The sequence below is a fragment of the Sciurus carolinensis genome, chromosome 1 (assembly GCF_902686445.1).
Source record: "Sciurus carolinensis chromosome 1, mSciCar1.2, whole genome shotgun sequence".
Lineage (NCBI taxonomy): Eukaryota > Metazoa > Chordata > Mammalia > Rodentia > Sciuridae > Sciurus > Sciurus carolinensis.
The window spans coordinates 165,848,133-165,874,686 of record NC_062213.1 but is presented as its reverse complement, the minus strand read 5'-3'; the positions used below and the strand labels follow the sequence as shown (position 1 = coordinate 165,874,686).

The window sequence follows — 26,554 nt, the reverse complement described above, 5'->3', positions numbered from 1 at the left end:
GCACTCGGGGACATATGTCTCCTGTCTCCCCTCTCCCTGTCCCTCAGCCGGCTCTGCCGTGGGCACCCCACACTGAAGGCCATCGAGATGTTCCATTTCCGAGGCCCGTCCCAGGTCGGGGACCGTCTGGTGCTCAAGGCCATCGTGAACAACGCCTTCAAGCATAGGTGAGGGGCTGGGATGGGTGGGGCTGAGGGTGCTTCCTGACCCTACAGAGGAGCTTAGTGCAACCCTCAGGACCTTCGCCCTGTCCACCAGGTCTAAACCCTGCCTGGCTGCCGGTCCCTCCACGTCACCCAGTGCAGCTCCAGGGTTTCCTCCTCTGGGGGCTTCCCTGGCTCCACTGCTGTCCACCCTGGCAGAGTCAAGGGTCCCTCTCTGGCTCTCCAGACCCTGTGCCTCCTGCTGTCTTGAATCACACTGTGTACTCAGTATGTCTGTCTCCCCCACTTGCTCTGGCTCTGGGACTGGCCATCGAAGGTGTGCAGATCATGGGGCCACTTTTATCCAGAGTTTGGTTGTTGATCAGATTCTTTCCCATCTTTATAAAACAGCTAATCCCCAGGGTCTTTACCTTTGGAGTGAATCCTACTACCAATTCTCATGGAAGCTGGTTTTGGATAAGTATACGTTTTGATGATTTCAGAAATCATAATCATTAAAAGTGAGGGATTCAGAACCAGCCTGACAGGGTTCAAGTTTGGCTCTACATCTTACTGGCTGTGTGGTCATGGGCAAGTCACGTAACCTCTCTGAACCTCAGCTCTTTCACCTATGAAAAGCTCACCAACCTATCTCATAGCTGTGAGGATTCACTGAGGTGTTACGAGTGGAGGAATGCCACAGGAAAGGTTCAGTGAAGGTCTGCTGCCACTGCTGCCACTTATTGCCATTGCTCTGTTGGGCTCTGTGGCCTGGCCTGCATGCTTCTGCTGCTGTGCAGGGAAAGGCCTTCCCAGGAGCTGTGCGGTCTGGTTCTCGTCCAGACTCCCTTCCTGCCTGGACACATGACCTCGGTTCTCAGTCTCGGTTTCCTGTCTGTGTAAGGTGCACATGCTCGGCCACAGACTTCCTACCGAGGGGATGGTGGTGGCTGGGCACCTGGGAATCCGTAGATTGGGCATTTCCTCCAGCAAGTCGGTCCACCTCCATCTCCTTGTTTGTGACCTCTCATAATAACCCTTGTGGTCTGCGGTGACATTTTTATATCTGCCTCCTCCCCTGTTGGGAGTCCACGGGGCACCGACTGGACAGGTTTATCCATTTCTGTGTCCACGGGCTGGGCACAATGCTCTGTAAACACTGATGCTTGGAGGGGGCGCTTCTAGGTTCCTGTCAGGGGACTGTGATCCAGGTTGCTGGAAGAGCTGCAGGAGAGTGTGTGCACACGCGTGTGTGCTGGGGAGGGGCGAGGCCTGGGGAGGTTCCATCCAGCATGGCAACAGTCCCTCCTCCCCGCAGCATGGAGGTGGGTGTGTGCGTGGAGGCCTATCGCCAGGAGGCTGAGACCCACCGGCGACACATCAACAGCGCCTTCATGACCTTTGTGGTCCTGGACGCAGATGACCAGCCCCAGATGCTGCCCTGGATTCGGCCTCAGCCTGGGGTAAGCGGGGGCAGCACCATACCCCCCACCAGCTCCCTTCCTTCCTCTCTGCCTGGGGTGGTGTGGCCTACTAGTCCCCTGAAAGGCCTGGGGACCGAGGGGCCCAGTCCTGCCCCTCTGCTGGGGCGCAGCCAGCTCTGAGGGCCCTGGCCGTGAGCCTGGGATGCCCCCGGTGAAGGCATGGCGGGCAGGACTCGGCTGGGGTGTTTGGGTCTGGGTGGGGCCTGGTGTCCATGGGCCTGCAAGCGCCCGTGGAATTGGGACGAGGCCTGGCTTTTGGGTTGGAGGGAGTCAGAGCCTCACCTTGCCACATTCTGAGGGGTGGCCTCCTGGGCGCTCAGTCCCTGTCTGTGAAGTCGGTGTGTCTGCAGTCCGTGCCTCCCAGGCTGTGGGGCTCGTGGGGTGCCTGGCTAAGCCTAGAGGCACTCCATGAGTGACGACTGTCAGGACGAGGGGACAGGAGCGTGAGAGGCACAGGGCAAGGCTCAGGGGCCTGGACTCAAAGGCCATCTGTTGAAAAATGCTGCTTGTGCTTCTTGTGGGTCAGTCGGTGACCTTGAGAGGCCACCCTGTCTCTCCAGGCAGACCCCTGCCCTGCCCTGCCTGCCTGTCTTACAGGGGGTCAGGGGCTGTGGAAACGCCCGTCTGCAGCACAGAGCAGGCAGGCAGGGGTGGCTGGGGTGCAGGGCCCAGCCTGGGGCCGGGGGGCTGTGACCTTTGGTGCACAGGAGTGGGGCCTTGAGAGCTGGGCTCCTGGCCAGCCATCAGAGCTCTGATCCCTCCATGCTCCATGACCTGGGGCAGCTACACAGCTCTGGGTGTCAGTTTCCCCCTGTGTAAAATGGGTGGGCTGTGTCCCGACCTTGGGGTTGCTTTAAGAGTAGATGGAATTTGCAGGGGGAGCACTTGGGCCAGGGACTGGTTCACAGCAAGTGCCCAGTAAATGTGGACTCCAGCGACCACTGTGGGTGTCCTCTAAGGACCCCCATATCCCAGAGGCCCCATGAGGGGAGATGGTGTTCCCAAGGCCACTCCCTGAGGGGCCTGGTGCTGTGGCTCCGTATCTGGCACTTTCCTGGCTAGGATTTTTTGACTCCAGCTGCCCCAATGAGACATGAGCTCCACTTCAGGGCTCCAGGGCCTCTCCTGGCCTGGGGACAGGCATGGGCAGAGTTGGGGTTAGCTGCTTGGGCCACCCGCCCCACACCTGTCCCTGCTTCCTTCCCAGGAGGGTGAGCGGCGGTACAGAGAGGCCAGCGCCAGGAAGAAGATCCGCCTGGACAGGTGAGGGGCTCGCTGCACGTGTCAGGGCTGCGTGCTGCTCCGCTGACCCCAGGGCACCTGGCTTTCTTCCAAGGCTGCTCATGGCTGGGCACTGGGCAGGCCCTTTCATCCACATGGCCTTTTGTTTCGGCCCCATTTATATAGTGGTCTCGTGGCCCATTGTGGTGGGGGCACTGAGGACATGGGAGTTAGGTGGCTTGCCCCCAGGGACACAGATAGGTGCCATGACAGTCGGCATTTGAACCTGGCCAGTCGGCATTTGAACCTGGCCAGGCCTGAGTGATTTTAAATTCTGTATTCATCCCATCAACCCTGAGGCCTGTGTGTCAGATGAAGAAAGGTTTAGCTGAGCATGGTGGCGCCCACCCGTCATCCCAGTGACTGGGAGGCTGAGGATCTCAATTTTGAGCCAACATGGGCAAGTTAGTAAGACCCTGTCTCAAAATAAAAAAATATAAAAAGACTGGGGATGTGGCCCAATGGTAGAGAACCCCAGGGTTCAGTCACAAAAATTAAAATTGCCTGGGCATGGTGGCGCACGCCTGTCATCCCAGCGACTCAGGAGGTTGAGGCAGAAGGATCATGAGTTCAAAGCCAGCTCGGCAACTGGGTGAGGCCCTTATCAACTTAGTGAGACCCTGTCTCTATTTTTTCTTCTTCTTTTTTTTTTTTTTTAGTCATCAATAGACCTTTATTTTATTTATTTATTTATTTGTATGTGGTGCTGAGGATCAAACCCAGGTCATCACACGTGCCAGGCAAGTGCTCTACCACTGAGCCATAACCCCAGCCAGAGACCCTGTCTCTAAACAAATAATAAAGAGGGGCTGGGGATGTGGCTCAGTGGTAGAGAGCCTCGGGTGGCACAACCAGCTAACCCCAGTACTGGGGGCGGAATCAAAGAAAAAAAATTTCTGAGGGGAGGTGTCGTTGCTTGCCGTGGAAACCTGGTCTGACTGCCTGCAGAGCAGCACCTTACACGGGGGTCACAGGCCATTGCTGAGGAGAAAGTGACTGTTGGTGGTGCACTCGCCATATGCCAAGCTCTGTGAAGCCCCACGAGGCAGGTGTGATCCCATTTCACAGAGGAGGACACTGAGGCCTTGGGCGGAGTTGCTCAGCAGGGACATGGGCGCAGAGCCTTAAACCCTGCTCTCCCTCACAGCCTGGTCTCCCCCGAGCTCCTCGGGGCACTGACTGAGGTCCAGTGCTGTCGGCTGCTCTTGTCTGGGTGTCTGTGCGGACCAGTCTCTAGCCAGACAGGACAGGAGAGCTGATCCCGCTGGGCTCTGCACAGGGCCTGGCAGGCAGCAGTGAAGTCTGTGGAGAGTGATGGCCTCCTCTTCCCTCCCTCCCAGGAAGTACATCGTGTCCTGCAAGCAGGCGGAGATGCCCCTCTCTGTCCCCTGGGACCCTAGCAACCAGGTAAGGCCCTCTGCGCCAAGGAGGCACACCAGGGTCCCCTCACCCTCCCTAATGGAGGGAGACCCGAAGGGAACAGGGACTAGGAAGGCCGACAGGCTGCTCACGGCTGGCAGTCTGCCAAGGGCTGGCCTGTGTGCCCGGAGGGCTTGTCTAGGTCCGAGCCGGCCGCAGCCCTCCCAGGCCGGAGGCTCCCACCCCAGTGTGGCCGGCCGGGCGGCAGCCTCTGCGTGCTCTTCCCAGGTGTACCTGAGCTACAACAACGTGTCCTCCCTGAAGATGCTCGTGGCCAAGGACGATTGGGTGCTGTCCTCGGAGATCAGCCAGGTAGCTGGGTGCCCACCCATCTCTCCTCTCCCTGCTGAGTGGCCAGAGGAGGCTGGTGGCAGGCGACAAGAACTCTCAGGCCACTTACGGCAGAAGGGGATGTTTTCAAAGCTACTCAGTGAGATCATGAAACCAGCCCAGTTCTAGAAACAAGCCTGTCCCCAGGGCCCAGAGTGGAGAAGCCCCGGCCCTTCCCTCCTGCCTGCCTTCTTGCTCGGACATGTGTCTGCTGCCCTCTACCCTGCCACTTCCTCCCTCCCTCTGTCCCTTCTACCGCGAGCCCCCGCAGGCACGAGGGAAGTGGACTAGCATGGGCTGGGGGACACCTGAGCTCTGCCATGCTTACCTGTACCTTGGACAAATCACTTGCCCACCTTGACTTTAGGGGTTGCACGGACACCTGGCTCTGAGGAGCCACCGCACTGCTGCCACCGCATTACTTAAGACACCTTCTGGTCCCTTTGCGCTGAGTTTGCTCAGAGATCCATTTTTGCGGGGTGCAGTTGAGGCTCAGAGAGGTTTAGGCGTTTTTTCAGTCACACAGCAAGTCAGTGGCCATGCTGAGCCTTCAGCTCCTGCCTCTGGCATCCCACCACCCAGCTCAGCCTGGGAAGGGGACCAGGGCTGAGGCTGCCCTCGGCCCCTGCAGGTCCGCCTGTACACCCTGGAGGAAGACACGTTTTTCTCCTTCCACCTGGAGATGGTGGTGCACGTGGACGCGGCCCAGGCCTTCCTGCTGCTCTCGGACTTGCGGCGCAGGCCAGAGTGGGACAAGCACTACCGGTGAGGCCTGGGGTTACCCAGGCGGGCCTCCTTGGGACCGGGCTGGGGGGTGGCATCTCCTGTGGAGCCACCCTACCTCATGCTGGCCCTGCCGGCCTTCCACGGGGACTGGGAAGCGTGGGGTGGGAGTCACGTCAGGGGTCAGGGTCATGGGCGTTTTGAGCCCTCAGGGAAGAGACCGAGCCTGGGATTGAACTTGGAGGCCTGGACTGAAGTCCTGTTTCTGCCCCAACTAGCTGTGTGACTCGGGGCCAGTCTCTTCCCTTCTGGGCCTCAGTTTCCTCTTTCTTAAAAGAGTACTTGGAGTGGGAGTCATGGATTTATATTCAGGGAGAGAGGATATTCAAACCGTGTTCTGTGGAGTTCTGCTTCAAGGGGGCCCAGGGTTTAATTGGGGTGAGGTTGGGGGACTGAGGGGTGAGTGGGTCCCCACCCCCTAGGTTGGATTCATCTAAACAATTTGGCCAACTTGCAGAACTTAGTTTGCCAATTTTTAAAAGTATGTACATGAATTGTTATGGGGCGCAACTTAAGAACAGACCAATCACCACTGAGAAGTCCAAATTTGAGAGTCTTTATTAAGCTGGCCGGCTGACTGTCTCACACAATGTCCCAAAAAATGGCTGTTGGGAGAACAGCCCCGACCATAGGGTTGTAGGGGTTCTTATACCAAATCACGTTAATCATAGTGTCTCTTGCTATGATTCAAAATTACACATTAACATCATGAGATCATCAACAGAGGGGAAGTGGGTCAAAATGACCCTTACCTAGGTACAAACTAAAGAATGGTTGCTAACATCCACACAATCACTATTTACATGGTACATTGTTCAGGAGCAATAGGAATCAAAAGAGAGCAATTTTTCATTACGTAAGAATTGTCATTTTGTATTGCTAAACATGTCACGCTAAGCAACCGATGGTTGGCACAGAGGTGGGGTGATCCCGTGGAAGAAATTAAGGAATTGTTGATGGGTACAGAAGTGGGGTGTTCCCATGGGAGAAGCTTATTTCCTATATAACATGGAGTCTCAGAGCAAAATGGAGTCTGTCCAGTCATTTCCCCCATAGTCTGGCCTAGAACATTCTCCTGGAGCTAGATCTGTCAGCCCATCACAGAATGTTGCTTTTAAATATAGTGAATGACTGAATGTTATTTCTTTGAATACTTTTGTTCCCCAAATTTACTGATCCTTCATAAATCGTCCCCCCCCACCCAAGCAAGCAGGAATTTTTTTAAAAAGGAAGGTGAAAAAAAGATTCAGATCTCCTGGTGCAAGGCACGTGGGAGGGACAAGAGCGCCTGATTCTTTATGTATCTTCTTGAATTCATTCAGGGGGGATAAATGTTTTAGGAAAATAGCCAAATGTCAGAACTTAATATAGGGGAGTTCATGTTTACAATGGTGTTTTCATCAAGACTCTGAAAGCATGTTCTGTTAGGCCATCACCCTAGGTCTGGGGGTCTTGGTCACCTCTCCAGTGGCTTACATGGGGAACCTCCATCAGGAGGGTCTGTGTCTGGTAAATCAGGGAGCTATCATTTGGCAAGTTGATTTTTTTTTCCTTGAGCTGCTGGGAACCAAACCCAGGACCTCAGGCATGCTAAGCAAATGCATTACCCCTGAGCCATACACTTCTCACAGTTGGACAGATTGGCCTTCCCCTTTCTGCTTGGTCTGCCTGCTCCAGAGCAGGCCGGCTTGGCAGCACTGAACCTGCCAAACATCTCTTCGCAGGAAGGGCAGTGTTGCTTTAAGGAGCCCAGGCCTGCTGGGTGCACTCGGGAACACCGAGAGCTGGTGGGTGGTGGATGTGGGGAGGCAGGGTGTTGGAGGAGGGCTGGTAGGGGCACATCGATCTTGATACTTGATGGGCTCTTGGGGTGAGTGCCAGAGGGGAAGGAGAACCTCTGGCTACTCCCCCTTTCCCTTGACCACAGCCACCCCACTTTTGAAGCAGCCTCCCGGTGTAGGGGGAGAGCCAGGAAGGTCTGGACATGGCCATGCATCTATGTGGCTTTCCTCGTGTATTGACATGAGCCTGCATGCATGTGCCTGGGCACATGTGCCACACGCCTGGGGTTGCAGTTCTGCTGCCTGGAGGCTGAACGTCCCAGGCCTGTCTCTCTTAGCTCTGCAACCAAGTGCAGGTTCTTGCCTTGTCTCAGCCCCTCTTGTATGAACCTGGCACACACTAAATATTAAATGCAACTGCCAAGCCTTCACACCTGTGGGACATACAGATGCACACAGATGTGTCCATGGGTGTCTGTCCATGTCACATGTGTGCATGGGTCTCTATGTGGCTTGGTCCCTGTGTTTGCTTGTGTGCCTGTGTATGAATGTCTGTCCTTGGCTGGGCCTCCATGCCCTCCCTTTGGGCTCTGCTGAGCACTGCAGGGGATGGAGTGTCCATCACAGAAGCTGCTTAGTGCAGCTGCAGCATGTGGGGCCCGGCAGACCCACTGTCCCATGGGGGCAAGTGTGGCTCCCTGGCCCTGAGCTCTGGCCTCCCCCAGGAGTGTGGAACTAGTGCAGCAGGTGGACGAGGACGACGCCATCTACCATGTCATCAGCCCCGTCCTTGGTAGTGACACCAAGCCCCAGGACTTTGTGATCCTGGCCTCACGGCGGAAGCCTTGTGACAATGGGTAGGTGCCTGCCATCTGGGGATGCAATAAGGTGGCTGACTGGGGAGGCCTCATCCCCTTCCTGGGGCGGGGGCCTCAGCCTAGAGCCAGAGCTCTGCTTCCCACTGGTTGAGGGACCCCAGGCCCCACTAGATTTCTCTGGGCTGCTGTGGTTTTACTGTGGTAACATGGGAAACAGAGGCCCACATTTCATCTTGAGTCACCTATGCCCCAAAACATGGCCCTCTGTGGCCTGGGTGACCAAAGTTAGGCACTCCTCATGTGCACTTTGGTCTCTCCTCTACAGGCCTTTGTGACTGGAGGGCAGTGAGCCTGCTAGCCCTGCGCCTGGTGGGAGGCCAGGCTCGGTGGTGTGGCTTCTGCTATACCCACGGGCAGTGGAGGGACTAGCCAGGCAGCCCCTGGGTGGTGTAGCTGCTTTCTCCCCAACATGGCCTTGAACCAAAACCAGGCTCAGGCTTTGGGGATGGGGTGGACCCGCTGTGCTGTGGCTGATCCCTGCCTCCTCCCGCCATTCCTCCACTCCAGGGACCCCTATGTCATTGCACTGAGGTCGGTCACATTGCCCACTCACTGCGAGACACCAGAGTACCGTCGTGCGGAGACCCTCTGCTCAGGCTTCTGCCTCTGGCGGGAGGGGGACCAGTTGACCAAGGTGAGGCCTGGCTTCTCGTCTCCCTCCTGCCCGGTTCCACCTCAACAGCATTTTCTTTTGAGCCGTATTGAGCTCAGTGCTACTGGGCCAGGACAAGTCCAGGCCTGGGCCCCCTTCCAGCATCCTCCCTTTCCCAATGTGGGGGGCTCTTAGGGTGTCAGGGGCTGAAAAGGAGGCTGCATTAAGATCCAATGGGTGCAGCGGCAAGTTAGAGCCTGAAGAAAGCTCTGGATGCCGACAGTAGAAGGCTGAGTTCTGATCTAAAAATTCATCTCATTATTTATTTACTTGTATACGTCTTGTCTGGGAAGGCTTTATATGGCTCTGAGGCCCATAAAACTCAGCAAGGCAGTCAACATTAATTGAAAAGGTGGGGAGGCGGCCGAGAGGGGGTAACTGTAGCTCCCTGACTGGCTCACAGCTCCTATGAGGCCCGGTAGCTCGTCTAGCCCTGCGCCTCAGCTGGGTGGGGACTCAGCCAGTGTTCGCCACATTAACACACTTGAGCCAGCCAGCTCAGGGGGGCCTGTTCCCCCGGCTCAAGTCGTCCTTCTTTGCAGGCCCCAGCGCACCTTATTTAAGGGGGATTCTGTGCTAGGTTCTGGAGACCCAGCCCCTGCCCTGCAGAGCCACTCAGCTGGTGGGAATATGCGCAAGGACAGTACAGTGTGTGGTGACAGGCAACCAGGGTCGTCAGCACCCTGAGGGTCAGGGGAAACCTGCCAGGGGAAGGTCATGCCACCAACTGACCTTCAAGACCCCAGGGAGCTGGCTGTATTTGCTGCTCTCCCAGAAGGTGACTCCCTACCTGCCTCACGCCCGGGGCTGTGGCCCTGCCCCACCCTTCTCTGCCTCCCTGAGCATGGCTTCCCACCCTGCAGGTGTCCTACTACAATCAGGCCACCCCGGACCTCCTCAACTACGTGACCACCAACGTGGCTGGCCTCTCCTCAGAGTTCTACAACACCTTCAAGGCTTGTGAACGTTTCCTCCTGGACAATCGGAATGACCTGGCCCCCAGCCTCCAGACACTCTAGGCTCCCGCTCCAGCCTGCCCCATGGACCCACGTGCTGTGCACGGAGGAAGGCAGGGGCGTTTGCTCCCGCAGGGAAGGCTGGATCCAGGAGTTGGCTGGCCTGGCACCACTTGGTGGTCAGTTTCTGCCAACATCTGCCCACGAGTCCTCGTGGTACCCCTGGGGTGGCCTGCAGTAGACTCTGGTCCTGTCCACGCCACTGGCTGCCAGCAGCCCTGCCCACACAGCTGCACAGTTGCTCCCAGCAAGGCTGTGCTGCACTGTGACGGTGGCCCGAGGCGAGGCCGCCAGCAGCCTGGCCACAGCTCCTGCCACGTTCTGGTCCAGTGGTCTGGCTTGCAGCTGAAAGGACACAGGTTGCCAGAGCCCCTGGCAGAGCTCCAGCATATCTGTGATCAGCTGCTCCCCATAGCCACTGCCCAGCACCTCCTTGGGCCAGCTGGGTGCCACTGTTACATGGGGGAATACCTCAGCCACAGCCATAAGCAACTCTTTGCCAGCCATGTGGCCAGGGACCACAAAACTCCCATACGAGATTGTGGCCCCTACCCACACAGGCCGAGGCAGGTGGCCAAGGGCCGAGAGGCGGGCCAGGAGGGCCAGGGATGGCCGGAGGGCTGCGGGCTCTGCAATGTGCACGTGGATGCCCCAGCGCCCAGGGCGCATGGCCAGCTGCAGCAGGCACGACTCCAGAGTCAAGGCAGGACTGCCTGGGGCACGGATGATGGGCACAGGGTCCCCGGCTGCAGTTCCCTGGAGACCAACATCCAGCAGGATCATGCCTTCTCTGTCTGAAAGAGGCAAGGGTGGCAGGGGCTCAGGTTCCCATGGGAGCCAGAATCCCTTGTTAAAGGGCACTGGGGGCTACGGGGACAGTCTCGCCTCTCTGGAATCCTCCAACCTAGTTCTGGGTTCCAGTTGTGCTTGGTACCTGTTAACACTAAAAGTGATTAGCTGCCAGCTCAGCTCTTGGCCTTTACTTGTGATGCAGGACTGTGTCAGATGCTGGCTCCTCCTACAGCCTGATGTGGCTGAGGACTTAAGGGTGCTGGTCTGAAGGCCAGGAAGCCCCTGCTCCACACTACTGCACCCCCCCTGCCCACCCTACTTTGTATCCAGTGTGTGCCTTACATGGGCCCATGTTGCCATGGCAACGGAGATCCAAGGTATCCACCAGGCAAGCGACACCCCTGCAGGTCAGCTAGGGGTACCAGGGCTGTTGGCAGACTTACCAGGGAGCGTAATCATTGCTGTTCTGCCATTGCCTCGGACTTCTGGAAGCAGCCACTCCACACCCAGACCATCAGCCCCGGGTGGCTGGAGAACAGGGATCAGGCTGCTGCCCGTGTAGTACATTCGCTTCCGTGTGGCATTCACTGTGGGGTCCGAAATGGTTGAGATTAAGTGGGAACCATTCAGAGTGCCTTCTATATGTCCTAGTTCTATCAAATTCTGCCTAACTCCTGCTGTCCAATCCCCCTTTGATAGATTAGAAGTGATTTGCCCAAGGTCCTTCAGCAGTTACTGGATTGGAACTGGATGGACCCAGAACTGGCTATACCCCAGCTAGTATCCTCCCCTCACTTAGGTGGCTCCCACAGTGGGAACGTGGACTCTGGTGGGTCCCCCCTTGTGACTGCTTAGCTGCAGTTTCTTCTAGGTTCAGGGAACAACTTCACGCAGTAGCATCTGGGTGATTGATGAGTGTCACCCAAAGAGAAACGGTGCTACCTGGAAAGTCTACAGGGATGGAATTTGCTGAGTTCTGATAAGAGCTGTGCCTTGTAAGATCTGATGACGTATAAACTCTAGCTGTTTGCACCTGTTTCCCTACCTATAAACTGGAACCCTGGCTTCATGGATATTCATGTAAATAGAATACCATCCCAGGGGCTGGACTGCAAGAGGCACTCGGAATTTCTTCCTCCTGTTCCACTCAGGATTTTCCCCTTCTGATGGCCCTTCCTCCAGCTCTGCTCCAGGATCCACCCGGGGTCTGCGCTATGCAGAATCCAGCTCATACCACCCCTCCCAGGCTCCCTCCCTACAGGCCAGCTCCTTGAACTGCGACAGCACAGGCTCAAATAGGTCGTAGTAGACTTGGTGGGCCGCGGTGTTGTCCCGGATGTAGAGGAGATCATCCACTGACACGGGGTCGGAGGCGCCCTGCCACAGGGTCAGGCTGTACCTGGTGGGCACAGACAGCCGGCTCAGTGCCTGTCTGGGCCCAGCAAGACCCGCGGCTCCACTTCTGTTCCCAGAACCAGAGGCTGGCTGGGCCCAAGGGTGGAGCATCCGTCCTCCCGCTTCACACAGCCCCTCCTCCCTGAGCACTGCGCATTCCTAGGGGTGTCTGAGAGCAGAGGTCAGGGAGGACATAGGAGGTGTCCACCTGGAGTGCCTATGTGAGTCCTGTCTTAGGAAAGGGACATGGACAGAAGGGCAGGGTGCATGGAGGAGATCAGTTGTGAAGAGGGAAAGGGGCCTGCCTTGGGACTTCGGGGGGAGTGACTGGGGAGGAGGGCTGGGCAGCTGGGAGCTGGCTGCAGGGCAGGGTCCCTCCAGCTCTATGGGGCTATTTTGGGCAGAGTTGGTGTCCTCTCTGTAGCCCCAGGGGCACAGGTGGCCTATGAAGGAAGCTAGGGGGAGGTGATTCTGTCTCATCTCAGGATAAACATTCGTTAATAGGCAGATAGTTGCCCACCAATGGAAACCTGCCCTCCCCACCCCCAGGGAGTAGTGAGCAGCCTATCACCAGAGGTATACAAATAAAAGACAGGGACATTGTAGGTGTGAGCACCAGTAGGGGTTGGACAAGATGGTCTTCAGGACTCTCCAGCCTAGGCCTGGGATCCAGGACTCCCCCAGGCAGCTAAGCCTGGAGGTGGGTTTGGAGGCAGGGATTGTGAGTAGCTGTGGGGTCTTCACCTTTCAGATTGGCCCAGCAGCCAGCTGAAGTGGGGCCAGGCGGCGCGCACCATGACGGCCCGCACAGGGAAGGTGACCCTCTGTGGCAGTGTTCCCACCAGCTCCTGCATCTTCTCCACCATGGCTTGGGTGTAGGTGCTGTTTGGGAACAAGGGCACATAGAGGGTGGTCCAGCCTGGGGACAGGGTCGCTTCAGGATACTTCTCCTGGACCAGCGTCAGGAACCTGCAGAGAACAGAAACGCTGGTCTTTCAGAGCCATGCTGGTCCCTTCTTTTCTTGTGTTCTCATCACTGGGAATCTGTGACCAAGGACAGCAGCAGAGCCTATAGAACAGCAGTGGGGCAGGCACCCTGGAGTCAGGGAAGCCTGGGTTCAGGTCCTGACTCCGACCTTGGTCTGGTCAACCTCTAATTCTCAGATGACAGCATCACTTCCCAAAGGGTAGGGCTTCTTCTGTACTCAGTATTGAACCCAGGGGCTCTCTACCCATCATCTACGTACATCCCCTTTCCTTTTTTTAATTTAACAATTTTGTATTTTGAGATAGGGTGTGTTAACACACCTAGCAAGTTTCAGATTAAAATATTTAAAAAAAATTTTTTTTGCTCTTAAGGCAGATGTGGAGGCACATGCCTGTAATCCCAGTGACTTGGGAGACTGAGGCAGGAGGATCATGAGTTCAAAGCCAGACTCAGCAACTCAGTGAGGCTCTGAGGAACTTAGTGATACCGTCTCAAAATAAAACAGAAAAAGGATTGGGAATGTGGCTCAGCAGTGAAGTGCCCCTGGGTTCAATCCCTGATACCCCAAAAAATTGCTCTTATGCAAATTTCAAGAGGCAAAAACAATGCTCCTGCTGCTCCCTGCCCTGAGTAGAATCCACACTTCGAGACCAACCACATTTCTCTTGGACCATTGACTATATTTTCACACTGCCACTTTCCAAGTGCACCAGTTTGAGAAGCATGATAAACGTTGGATGGATGGACTGTTGGCTGGTTGGATGGACAGATGGGGGCGGGGGAGCCAGGGAAGGTAAAGTGCATGGGGCTTAGAGTTGCAAAGGCCTAGGTTTGAATCTTCCCGCTGCTACTAAGCTGTAGGCCGGTCATTTAACTTCCCTAAGGTAGTTCCTGTGTTTGTAAAACAAACAGGGATAGCACCTACCTCATTCTCTTTGCAAATGTTAAGTGGTTCTTCAAATCAAGTGCTTAAAATAGTGCCTGGGATAAGTAATAAACTTTCAACAAATTGAGCCTCAGTTACTACGATTTTTCACATCTGTAGAATGGGGAGAACGGACACTCCTCACGTAGCAGTGCTGCCTAGCGAAGGACCCAGTTAAGGACATCCCTCCCTTCCACGCAGAACTCCTTTGTCACCCTGCGGTTGGCGTCCCAGGGCTGTTAGTGGACGGAGGTGCAGGGGGGCTGGGAGGAGCCAGTGTTGTAGGCTTTTCTCGCAGCCAAGTCCTGTGCTAGTCACTGTGGAGACAGAAGAGGTGGCCCTGACTGCCCTCCCGGAGTCCCCAAGTGGGAGTGAAAATCTGTGAACCCACAGTGACCGCCCCGTGAAATTAGGGCTATGTGAGGAAGAAATGTGGGGACTGAGGAAGTCAGGGATGTTTCTGGAGGTGGTACCGACTGGGCAGAAGTTCATTCGAAAAGGGGGAAAGGTACTCAAGGCAGAGGGAACAGCAAGTGCGAGGACTCTGGTGAGGCCGCTCTGTGGTGGACTGAAGGCGGCCTCCAGGCAGGTCCCAGCTGGGGCAGAGAGCACGCGCTTACTGTGTAGCGTTGACCTCCGTTGGGATGGGCACATTGGGACCCCTCAGGATGTCAGCATTGACCCACACGGGCCTCCGGACTCTTCCGGCTTCTGTCAGCTGCCGCAGGAGGTCCAGGGAGGGGCCCACGGCCTTGAGGCTCTTGAAGTCCAGTTTGATGCCTGTGGAGAGGAGGCAAGGGCCGGCACGCGTGGCTCCAGGGGCTGGTGAGCTGGCAGGGGTGTGTGTGTGTGGCGTTGGGGAACGGGGAGGACCAGCAGACTCTGGCCGGGTGTGAGGACCGCCTTCCAAACAGAGCCAACCCAGAGAAGGGCTTGGCCTCTAGAACTGCGAGTCCCACCCCAGGGGCCGAGGCAGAGGCCAGCTGCTGAGGGTTTGGGCCTGGGGATTGTGTACAGGGGAGTTTCAGGAAGCAGCCTAGACACAGACAGGCGGTGCAAATGGAAGCCCATCTTATTGGGGTGGCGGAGGAGATGAGGCTGGAAAATGAGAAAAAGATGTGAAAGCGAGGCCAAGACAATGGGGAGCCATGGAGGGTTACAGCAGGGGAGTGTTTTGAAAACACTGGCCTTCTGGAATGGTCACTGTGTGTGTGTGTGTGCGCGCACATGCAGGAGGCAAGGGAAGGCCAGAGCTGAGTTTGGGACAGGAGCCCATGAGGAAGGAGGCCAGGAGAGAGACGGTAGGCTGGACTGGGGTGAGAATTGGCAGATGCAGCAGCTGAGTGGAGGAGGAGGGACAGGGAGACGTTAGGAGGGTGCCCAGGTTCTGACTGTCCCCAGCGATGGGGCCTGGGGACAGGTGTAGGCTCAGCCCTGAACACCTTGCGTCCAGTCCCGTGGATCAGGAGGGGACGCCTGAACACGGGGCACTCTGTAGTTTGCTCTGCACTGCCCGGCACCTCACCTCATCTGTGTGTCCAGGAGAGGACACCTGGACCTGTCACTTCCCCACCTCACCTGGTCTTCAGAGCCGGGGCACCTGGCACACTGGGAGGGAAAGCCAGGGCCGTGAGCGACTCGTGGGGACTCTGCCCAGGACCAGAGTGCTGGGGAGGGGCCTGGGGTTCCATACCCTTCAGGGAAGAGGCCAGCACGGTCTCCAGCCACTGCTGCAGGGTGTTGTCGCTGTAGATGGCTGGGGGATGGGCCATGATGGGGACCCCTGTCTCATTAGCTGTGTTGAGCCCTTGGACAGTGACATCTGCCTCCAAGACCATGGCGTTGCCTGTTTAAGGATCAGAAAATAATCCATTTTTAAAAACCAATTTTTCTCCTCATAAGGGCATTATACATTTGTCATAGAACATTTTAAAAATGCAGAAAAACTGTTTAGCCACATTCCCATCATAGTTCATGTTTTATTGTATTTTTGTTCGTTTTTGCCTATGGGTAGTTTTTACAAAGTTGAAACTCCTTGCGTTTTTAATTTTTGTTTTTTCTTGCAACATTATGAGACATTTTCACAATCTTCTCTACATTTCATTAAAACCACAATTGGGCGCAGTGGTGCACATCTGTAATCCCAGAGACTTGGGAGGCTGAGGTGGGAGGATCACAAGTTGGAGGTCAGCCTCAGCAACTCAATAACTCAGAGAGGCCCTAAGCAACTTAGTGAGACTGTTTGGAAATAAAAAATGAACACTAGAGAATATAGGGATAGTAGGAACATATCTCAACACCATAAAGGCCATCTATGGTAAGCCCAAGGCCAACATCATTCTTAATGGAGAAAAACTGAAAACATTCCCTCTAAAAACTGGAACAAAGCCAGGGATGCCCCTTTCACCACTTCTATTCAACATTGTCCTTGAAACTCTAGCCAGAGCAATTAGACAGACCAAAGAAATTAAAGGGATATGATAGGAAAAGAAGAACTCAAACTGTCACTATTTGCCGATGACATGATTCTACATTTGGAGGATCCAAAAAATTCCACCAGAAAACTTCTAGAACTAATAAATGAATTCAGCAAAGTAGCAGGATATAAAATCAACACTCAAACTACTTGGGAATCAATATAACAAAAGAGGTGAAAGACCTCTACAATGAAAACTACAGAACACTAAAGAAAGAAAGTGAAGAAAACCTTAGAAGATGGAAAGAGCTCATTTGTTCTTGGATAGGCAGAATTAATATCATCAAAATGGCCATACTACCAAAAACGCTATACAGATTCAATGCAATTCCAATTAAAATCCCAATGATGTACCTCATAGAAATAGAGAAAGAATCATGAAATTCATTTGGAAAAACAAGAGACCCAGAATAGCCAAAGCAATCCTTAGCAGGAAGAGTGAAGCAGGAGGCAGCACAATACCAGACCTTCTACTATACTACAGAGCAACAGAAACAAAAACGGCATGGTATTGGCACCAAAACAGGCACATAGACCAATGGTACAGAATAGAAGACACAGAGACAAACCCACATAAATATGGTTACCTCATACTAGACAAAGGTGCCAAAAACATACAATGGAGAAAAGATAGCCTCTTCAACAAATGGTGCTGGGAAAACTGGAAATCCATATGCAGCAAAATGAAAATTAAACCCCTATCTCTCACCCTGCACAAAACTCAACTCAAAATGGATCAAGGACCTCGGAATCAGACCAGAGACCCTGCATCTTATAGAAGAAAAAGTAGGTCCAAATCTTCAACATGTCGGCTTAGGATCAGACTTCCTTAATAGAACTCCCATAGCACAAGAAATAAAAGCAAGAATCAACAACTGGGATAGATTCAAACTAAAAAAGCTTTCTCTCAGCAAAGGAAACTATCAGTAATGTGAAGAGAGAGCCTACAGAGTGGGAGAAAATCTTTACCACACACACTTCAGCTATAGTACTAATTTCCAGAATATATAAAGAACTCAAAAAACTCTACACCAAGAATACAAATAATCTAATCAACAAATGGGCTAAGGAAATTAACAGACACTTCACAGAAGAAGATGTACAAGCAATCAACAGATATATGAAAAAATGTTCAACATCTCTAGTAATAAGAGAAATGCAAATCAAAACCACCCTAAGATTCCATCTCACCCCAATTAGAATGGCGATTATCAAGAACACAAGCAACAATAGGTGTTGGCGAGGATGTGGGGAAAAAGGTACACTCATACATTCATACATTGCTGATGGGGTTGCAAATTAGTGCAGCCACTCTGGAAAGCAGTGTGGAGATTCCTCAGAAAGCTTGGAATGGAACCACTATTTGACCCAGCTATCCCACTCCTTGGCCTATACCGAAAGGACTTAAAATCAGCATACTATAGAGATACAGCCACATCAATGTTCATTGCTGCTCAATTCACCATAGCCAGATTGTGGAACCAACCTAGATGTCCTTCAGTTGATGAATGGATAAAGAAACTGTGGCATATATATACAATGGAATATTACTCTGCCATAAAGAATGATAAAATCATGGCATTTGAATATGCTTGTTTTTCTTTTTGCGATGCCGGGTGTTCTCCAGCTACGACGCCCTTTTACCTCACCAACCAGCCAACTTCAACTGATCGTCAGGAGTCAGCTCAGACCTCACTTTCTCAGAATAGTTGAGGCTTGGAATTAAACGACAACAGTAAAAACAACAACAACAAAAACCTAATTGAGCCCTCTGGCGCCCGCCTGTAATTCCAGCTACCCCGGAGTCCAAGACAGTGAAGGGAAATTCGAGGTCTGCTTGGATAATTTTAGGAAGACCGTGCCTTTTTTTCTTTTTTTTTTTTAACCACTGGAGATGTAGCTTAAACGACGAATATAGATGGACACCAAACGACAGAGAAAGTTTGGAGTTCCTATTAAAGGATAAATTAAAAAAAAAATCATGGCATTTGCAGGCAAATGAATGAAATTGGAGAATATCATGCTAAGTGAGATAAGCCAATCTCCAAAAACTAAAGGACGAATGATCTCGCTGATAAGCGGAAGAGGACATATAATGGGGGATGGGAGGGGCTAGGGTTAGGATTAGGGTTAAGGAGGGTGTTGAGAATGGAGGAAGGAAGGACTGTATAGAGGGAAAAGAGGGGTGGGAGGAAAGGGAAAAAAATAACAGAATGAATCAAACAACATTACCATATGTAAATTTGTGATTACACAAATGGTATGCCTTGACTCCATGTACAAATAGAGAAACAACATGCATCCCATTTGTTTACAATAAAAAAAAAACAACGAAAAGTAGTTGAAAAACCATCCTCCACCCCTGAATCATTTTGATAGTTTCTAATTTTTTGCAAAGATTTTCTGATCCCTCCTTATAGAATCTGAGTGCAGGCCAATACAGGATATACCTAAAATTGGGGATTGAACCTGGGCGCTCACAAGGCTAGGCAAGCACTGTACCAGTGAGCTATGGCCCTAGCTCATCCCCTCCCTGGCAACACAGGGTCATTTAAAAGTCCATATTATCAAGTTACTTTCCAGAAAGGCTGTTCTGCTTTATGTTTCCGCCTAGAGAACGTGGATTACCTCCCTCACTGCATCCCTATCAGTACTGAGCATTGTTATTTTTATCTTTTAATTTCACAAGGTTAACGCCATCAGGAGAATGTCCTCTGATCCCTGGCGTTGAGAGCTCATCTAGTAGGGCTCAGACCTTTCTAATAGGCAGCGGTCTCTGGAAGACCATGCAAGGGGCGCTTGAATTTGGGAAGTGTAGTGGGCTGAGGGAGGAGTCGAGTCCAGCCTCCACAAGGGCACAGCCTGGCGCTGGGAGGGGCCGCTCTTCCATGTCCTGAGCCTCGCTGTTTTGGTCCCTCTAGCACTGCTGCAGGCCTCTTCTCTGTAGTCACTAGAGTGCATGTTCTAAACACCTACCTGATCACATCACTGTCCTGATAAAAAACAAAATTTAAAAAACCCATTAAAAATCCACCCAGGGGCTGAGGATATAGCTCAGTTGGTAGAGCGCTTGCCTCACATGCACACGGCCCTGGGTTCAATCCCCAGCACTGCAAAACAAACAAATCCACCCATGTTCCTGAGATTCAAATCCAAACTCCCGAAGGCCATCTTTGCCGTCTTCATGACCAGGCCCTGACATTTTCCAGTCACATCTCAGGTCTCTCCCTTCCTGAAGCCTCGGGTTCCAGCCTCTCCACCTTCTCCACCTTTAATATGCAGAGATCCTTCAGGAACTGTTAAAATGCTGGTTCTGATCAGCAGATGTGGGGCACCACCAAGATTCTCCATCTCTAACGTGCTCCCAGGGAGGTCCGGGCTGCTGGTCCTTGGACCACACTTTGAGGAGCAAGACTCTGGCGTGTTTTGTCTTTTCCCTCTCTGGGTTCTTGGTGTGGCTGCTGCCTTGCATCCCTCCTCCTTCCACAGCTTTCCTAGGGCCCCTCCTCTCACCCAGGTTGGTGGAAAACATCACTTCAAGGAGCCCCAGTCTGTTGGTCAGGTCACCCTGCTCTGTGCTGCCAGCGAAACCTCCTCCTCTGCGTGCTCAGCCAGGGTGGTGCTCTTGCTTACCGAGTGCCAGCCCTCCTATCACCTGTGACTACAGGGTCTGGGTGGAAACTGACTGTCCCTCGAATTCCTGGTGCCTAGATGGGTGCTTCAAAGATGGGTACTGAGTGGTGGATGTCTGAGTGCATTAATGATAAAAAGTCAAGAAGTACCTGCCCAGGCCCAGAAAGGTCACCCAACGCCCTGGAGAATTTTAGCAGATTTCTCTACACCCGAGGTGTCTGGGTTTCCAGGAGGGAGGACACTGACCACGGGCGGCTGCCAGCACCTTGTGCGTCAGCACACTTCATCTTTGAGTTATACCTCGAGCTTTGAGGCAGCTGGGACTCTGTCCCCATCAACGAGGGGACAAGCTTCCCTGCCCCAGAATACAAGATACGGCCATGGAGCTGATTGCGATTCGTGAAGGGCTTTATGAATGCTGTGAATATGGACTTTATGACTGAAACACAAAGTCCTTTTTAATCTTAACTTTTGGCCGAGGGGTTCAAAGGTTTTGGGGCTCCCACGGGGCCTAGGGAATCCAGGCCCAAGGTGCACCTGGTAGATAAGAGGGTGACTTCAGAGTGTGAGCACGGAGGTCCCCTCCCCCATGTCACCGGGGCCAGTTCTGGTCTGGCAGAGGTGGAGGCGCCTTGAGGAAGCAGGTTAGGTTTGGGGGAGCCATGTTCCTGCATCCCAGTGACTCTTCCTTGAGACCCCAGGAGCATCTTAAAGACAGACCATGTCTCATTCATTTCCCATTCTTCTTTCTGGGTCAGGTCCACGCAAACGCTCAGCGGGTGGGACAACATACTGGTGGTAATTGCACTCTGGACCTAATCAGCCTCTTTGTGATCACCACCCAGACCCACCTTCTTCCTGAGAAAACTCCCTTGACATTAAAAATCGTTTATGTCTCCCAAGGACTCTCTTGCTTGGGGAGGGGTCACAAATAAGGAACAAGAGAAAGGCAGGATGGGGTTCCCGTGGCCACAGCAGAAGCCCTGTTCCTCAGGGGCTGCCATCAGACTGAAGGACGCTGCTCTCCAGAGGGAAGGGGACGTGTACTTTCCAAGTCTTCCAGCCACCCTCCCTGTGCCAGGTTTAGGCATTGAGGAAGTGGGGCATGGGGCTGTGTGTGCAGACCCCCAACTCACACTGCTGCCTTCCAGCCCAGCCAACTGGGGACCTTGGGCAGGTTCTCTGACCTCTCTGTAATTGTTTCCTCATCTACAAGAATTAAATAGTAAAACATCCCTGGTTAGTGTTCACTAAGCATGAATTATTATTTGCACAGAGTAGCTCACTTACCTAAGGTAACCTGGGACCGTCTGGTTTATTTCTGTTGTCTCAGCATATTTCCTGATCCTGACCTCTTTCACAGCTCAGCCTGCCCTGGCTTGGATGATAAATGGTCACCCTGCCAGCCTGCCCTGCACAGAGTGAGGAGCTTAGCTGTAGACTGGTGGAGTCACTTGTTCCAAATCACTCTGCTGGTAAATGGCCAAGGTAAAATTGGAGCCCAGTTCTGTCTGCCTTCCAGGTCTCCTCTCCACATGAATGTCTGATTATATCCAAGAAGGTTTTCAATGAGCTGGGCGTGATGGCGCACGCCCGTAATCCCAGTGCTCGGGAGGCTGAGGCAGGAAGATCCAGAGTTCAAAGCCAGCCTCAGCAATGGTGAGGTGCTAGGCAACTCGATGAGTCCCTGTCTCTAAATAAAATACAAAATAGGTCTGGGGATGTGGCTCAGTGGTGGAGTGCCCCTGAGTTCAATCCCTGGTACCAAAACAAAACAAAAAACACCCAAAAAAATGAGATGGTTTCATCAGCCCACCTCTATACCAGCTCCCCTCTGGGTGCCAATACCCTCCTCCTCTTAAAGGTCTACCTCAGGAACCTGGCAGAATTCTCAGGGAGGAAACAAGGCCTGAGGTCTTTTTGGACCCCTGGAGCTATGCTAAGGGGAGCCTGTGTAGTTCCCTGCTGGTGGCTGGGGCTGGTTAGGCTGTTTGGCTATCTTCTCAACCAAGGTCCTGTCTTGGTGGGGCTTTGATCGTTCCTACCAGTGTCAGAGCTGAGCTGGGAAGAACGAGGGGATGGCAGTTCCTTTAATTCTCTGGCTTGGATCTCTGTCAGGGCAGAGGGCTCTTTGTCCCCCTAGTCACCACAGCCCAGCCATCAGCCTCCAGAACTGAGAAGACCCTGGTTTGCAGACCCAGCTGCAAACTTCGCCACCCAGGCTGCCTCCCCTGGAAAGTCCTCCCTACCCACCTCTCCTCACTCATTCAGCAAACATTTCCCAGACCTTCCTCCCAGGCCCACAGGTGTGGGGAGCCTGCAGGAACTCGAGGCTGGCTCCCAGGCCTCACTGCCTCAGAACTACTGTGTGACCCGGGACAAGACCCTTTTCCACTCCGCACTCCAGTTTCCTCATCTGAAAATTGGGAGGTTTTTCTTGGGTAATGGTTCTTAAAGTGCAGTCCGGTGTCCAACAGTATGAACATCACCTGGGAACTTGTGGGAGATGCAACTTCTCTGGCCCCACCCCAGAACCACTGAATCAGAAACCCCGAGGTGGGGTCAGCGCCCTGTGCCTTCCGAAGCTGGCTCAAGCTTGAGGAGCATTCCCTTCGTCTCTTACAGCTTAGAGTACCGGAACTTACACGGACATTTTCCACTGAGCTCCCCAAGTGTCCTGAAGGAGTTTCCTCCTTGACCCAGGGATCAAGCACAGGGCAGTGGCTTGGAGCATCCCCTCTGGGGCTGCCGCTCAGGGCTCCCCACCGCCTAACCTCTCTTGGACCGCAGAGCCTGGAGTAAGTCACCTGACTTCTCTGAGCCTCCATTTGTCTTCTGTAAAATGCTGCCCATGGAAGGGCTGCAGTGTTCCCTGGGGAACCCCGGTGTGATGGTGGGCGGGTCCCACCCTGTGAGTGGCTGCTGACTGGTCACCATGATAATTTTGCATCTGAGACTCAGGAGTCACGCATGCTGCTCAGGTGTTCACCATTCATTTTGGTAGCTCCAGGCTCCAAATTCAGATCTCTGGCTTCCTTAGACCTTAAGGGCAAAGGCCTCCTTAGGAGGGACAGAGGCAGTACATGGTGACTTTGGAATCAGATGTCTCCTCCAAATCCCAGGCTTGGAGCTCATCAGCTGCACCACCTTGAGCCAGTTCCTCAGCTTCCAGGGCCCCACTTCCTCAGGTCGAGTGTGACAAGAACACGAAGGTGGCCATTCTAAGCCTGCGGTGACCACAGCTTCTCAGCCTCCCTCGGCCCTCCTCCCTCTCTCCTCCACCCCACTCCCTGGCCTGCCCCAGTTCTGGCAGCTGGACTTACTGCTCAGGGCAGCCTTCATCTCTTCCTGGCTGTTGGCCGCGTGATACCAGGTGACTGACAGGCCATCCGGGTGACTGATCTGCCCCAGGCTCAGCAGGTACTCCAGCATGTCTGCGTCGGGGCGACAGGTGTCCTGCTCACAGCCTGGAGTGAAAGCAGGGGCTGTTGCTGTCTATCCTAGCCCAGCCCAAGACGCTTATCTGTCACCCCCCCAACCCTCTCTGGACTCCCTCCATGTGCTGCAGGGGACTGTGATGCACCGAGTCCCGAGACTGCCAGGGAGGGAATCGCACAGGATTCTGGGGCCACGGAGGTTCAGATGCTGGCCTGGGGCAGAGAGAAGGGGAGCTCACTGAGAAGGGGACAGTCAAGGGGGCCTTGAAGGATGGGTGCATATTTAACCACAAAATGGGGACAGAACAGCAGAAGTGAAGGCTTGGTTGGCCATGAGAAAGCACAGCCGTCTAAAGGAATGGCCATTGGCCTGGTGGGGATGGAGAGATGGGCTGGGCTAGGCTGGAGAGGAGGGCTACGGTCAGGTAGTGAAAGGTCTTGGAGGCCAGAAAAGGCACTGGGCGCGTCCTGGGGACAGGGAGTGAGTGGGTCGTTTAGAAAGAGCTCGCTGGCTGCAGAGGGAGCAGGTGCTGGCAAGAGCAGGCTGGGGCAGAGGGACTGTGGGAAGGGAAGGCCGCTGCGGGTCCAGGAGGTCAGGAGAGGCCTCAGAGGCAGGGCTGGCAAGGAGAAAAGGCAGAGCCTTTGAGGCTCAGGTGCTGGGCATAGGCACCAGGCTCGGGGCACAGGGAGGCTACCCCAGGCTCACCGAGGGCTAGGGAGGAGAAGGGATGCAGGCAGCCGAGTGCAGCCCAGCCTTCTGAGTTTGGGTGCCCCCAAGATGCCCAAGAAGGAATACCCATCCGAGGGCGAAGGAGGGAGGGCTGGGCTAAAGGCTGAGAATGGGTGGTCTTCAGGCAACTGACCAGGGGGAAGAAAACCAGGGGACCCTCCACGGGGGTTGAAGTCTTGGGAGGGTTGGTGTATGGAAGGGGCAGCTGGAGCTGAGGCTGGGGGTGAGCCTTGGTGGGGACAAGGAAGGACAGCATGGGGCGGCCACCCTGGGTGGCAGCAGGATGAGTCTTACCTGTCTGGGTGCCCCGCTGCAGGGTGAAGCCCAAGACCATCCCAATGGTGAACACCAGAGCCACGCTGGCACTGCCGGCAAGGACCCACTTGGTCTGATGACCTGAGCAACACTTCCTGCAGGCCATGCTGACCCTTTCTAGAGAGTGTCCCCTTCCCTACTCTTCACAGCCCAGAGCCCCTGAGACTCCCCACAGCTGGGATTGGGTCGTGGGCAGGAGCCCCAGCAGCACCTAACTCCCTCCCAGACCTGGCCAACTCCTGCAGCCCTGGATGTCCGGGTCTGGAGACAACTTTTGAAGTCCCTCCTCCTTCCCCGCCCTCCTCTTTGTCCCCTCACCCGCCTGGCATCCTAATAGGTCAAGCAGAAAATCCTGCCATCCCCCAAATGACCTTTGAGCACAATAAGAAGTAGCGGAGGACATGGCCTGAGTCCCCACCCCTGCCTGTTGCCCCTGCCTGAGGGGTGGGAGGCCTGAGATCTAGCCTAGCGCAACCTTGGTTTCCTGGTGGCCTGGGGCAAACATCTGCCCTTCTCTGGGCCGCATTTGCCCCTGTGGTGATTTGTAAAGGCCCTTTCTAACTCTAGGACTTTTTGCCCTGCCCCAGAAAATCCCTGGGTCAGGGAAGGGTTGGCGACAAGGAGAGATTAAAGCTGCCTGAGGGACATAAATTTTCCTTTTATCTAAGATCACAACTGGTGATTGAACTGGGATTGAAACTGATACCCCGGCAGGCAGGACACCCCTGCCACTTCCTGCATTGAAGTGCACGAGCAGAGGCCTGAGTCCCCTTCCCCCGCAGAGGGAGCTCCAGGAAGCAAGTGTAGAGACAGCCCCTATTTTAGGGACCCTGGAGTTTAAAAGAGTCCCAAGAGTTACCTGTACTCAGAGTGCAGAGGCTGACAGAGAAATCCAGCAGGGGGCACTTGGTGACTATTAGTGAGTGCATAGGGGCCAGGTGTCTGGCCGGGTCTGGTTTGCATTTTTTCTACTTTCGTTACCACTAATAGTAATAAAATATGTTATTTATTGATATCCTATAAAATCCATCTTTATTTCATATACTCATTATGTAAGAAATAGAAAGTTCAGTGGTCCATTTTCAGAATATAGTATTTAGCCTTAATTGGGATGTAAGATCCAATCGTAGTCATTTTGAAATCCATTGTAGCATTTTAACTATAGCCCTTCCCTTTGCCTGCCCAATTTTACAATGAGCCAATCACATAAAATATAACCCCCAGCCCCTCCTATGAGAGCAAGTCTTAGGGATGAAGATAGGTGAACTGCCCGCCCAGGTATGCTGGCTTGCCAGGTTCGGCAGCACAGCCTTCTGCAGAAGTAAATTCTGCCTTATCCAGCTACTTCTGAGCATGTGTTGGATTCCTTGTGGCACCTGGTATTTCAAACAGTTACAACACTGCCAAATGGTTCTCGTGTCCCCATGATACAGGAGAAGAAATTGAACCCAGAGAGGCCCGTACTTGTCCCAAGTCACCTCAATATCACATTCAAACACAGGCCCAGTTGCTTGGTTTTATGGTATCTGCTGATCTTTTCTTGTTCATAACCATGGACAATGGGATGGCCCCTCTTTTTGGTTATAATATTTAACCAAAAATATTTGCCCAGCAAAACCCCCAAATTTAGTTCTTACAGTTCATGAGGGCTCTCGATGTACAAACCACCCTCATATTAGAACCATAGCTCGGTTAATATTTGTGACACCCAATCAAACAACATTACCCTATGTAAATGTATGATTACACAAATGGTATGCCTTTACGCCATGCACAAACAGAGAAACAACATGTATCCCATTTGTTTACAATAAAAAAAAGTATTTGTGACACCCATGGGGGTAGCATCACCCCCCCTTCAGGACTCAGGGTCAGTTAGCTCTGAGGCTGGGGTGTAAACCCTGGTCTTCCTGCCCACCCCATCCTCTCTGAGATGAATGCAGGAAGTTCTGAGGTGCTGAGTCTGGCTGCCTCTCCAGGCTGCAATCTGGGAGGAGAGGGGCTTCATCCAGTTCTGACTTTTGCAGGAGGAACAAGCTTCAAAGGACTTCTGCGCTGTCTGTGATACCGCTTGTGAGATGTCAATGAGGTGCACT

General features: G+C 53.6%; 2 protein-coding genes across 6 annotated transcripts in view; one reads left to right on the top strand and one right to left on the bottom strand.

The window, feature by feature from the left end:
- Positions 1–16,094, top strand: part of Acot11 (acyl-CoA thioesterase 11) — a 54,676-nt gene extending 38,582 nt beyond the window's left edge. For all 5 annotated transcript variants that reach the window (XM_047557885.1, XM_047557855.1, XM_047557864.1 and 2 more), the window contains 9 exons: positions 48–167; positions 1,462–1,606; positions 2,835–2,890; positions 4,249–4,315; positions 4,556–4,639; positions 5,289–5,422; positions 7,947–8,078; positions 8,607–8,733; positions 9,615–16,094. In XM_047557885.1, coding sequence (XP_047413841.1) covers positions 48–167; positions 1,462–1,606; positions 2,835–2,890; positions 4,249–4,315; positions 4,556–4,639; positions 5,289–5,422; positions 7,947–8,078; positions 8,607–8,733; positions 9,615–9,770 — 1,021 coding nt within the window. In that variant the 3' untranslated portion in view covers positions 9,771–16,094. The remainder of the gene's footprint in view (positions 1–47; positions 168–1,461; positions 1,607–2,834; positions 2,891–4,248; positions 4,316–4,555; positions 4,640–5,288; positions 5,423–7,946; positions 8,079–8,606; positions 8,734–9,614) is intronic.
- On the bottom strand, positions 9,638–24,564 carry Fam151a (family with sequence similarity 151 member A). The gene is made up of 8 exons (XM_047521885.1): positions 24,438–24,564; positions 23,300–23,443; positions 15,561–15,713; positions 14,488–14,647; positions 12,699–12,923; positions 11,819–11,958; positions 11,003–11,146; positions 9,638–10,561 (listed from the first exon to the last, which is right to left on the bottom strand). Exons 1-8 carry the CDS (start codon positions 24,562–24,564, stop codon positions 9,888–9,890), a joined length of 1,767 nt encoding a protein of 588 aa, XP_047377841.1. The 3' UTR covers positions 9,638–9,887.
- Between the last annotated feature and the right edge of the window lie 1,990 nt (positions 24,565–26,554).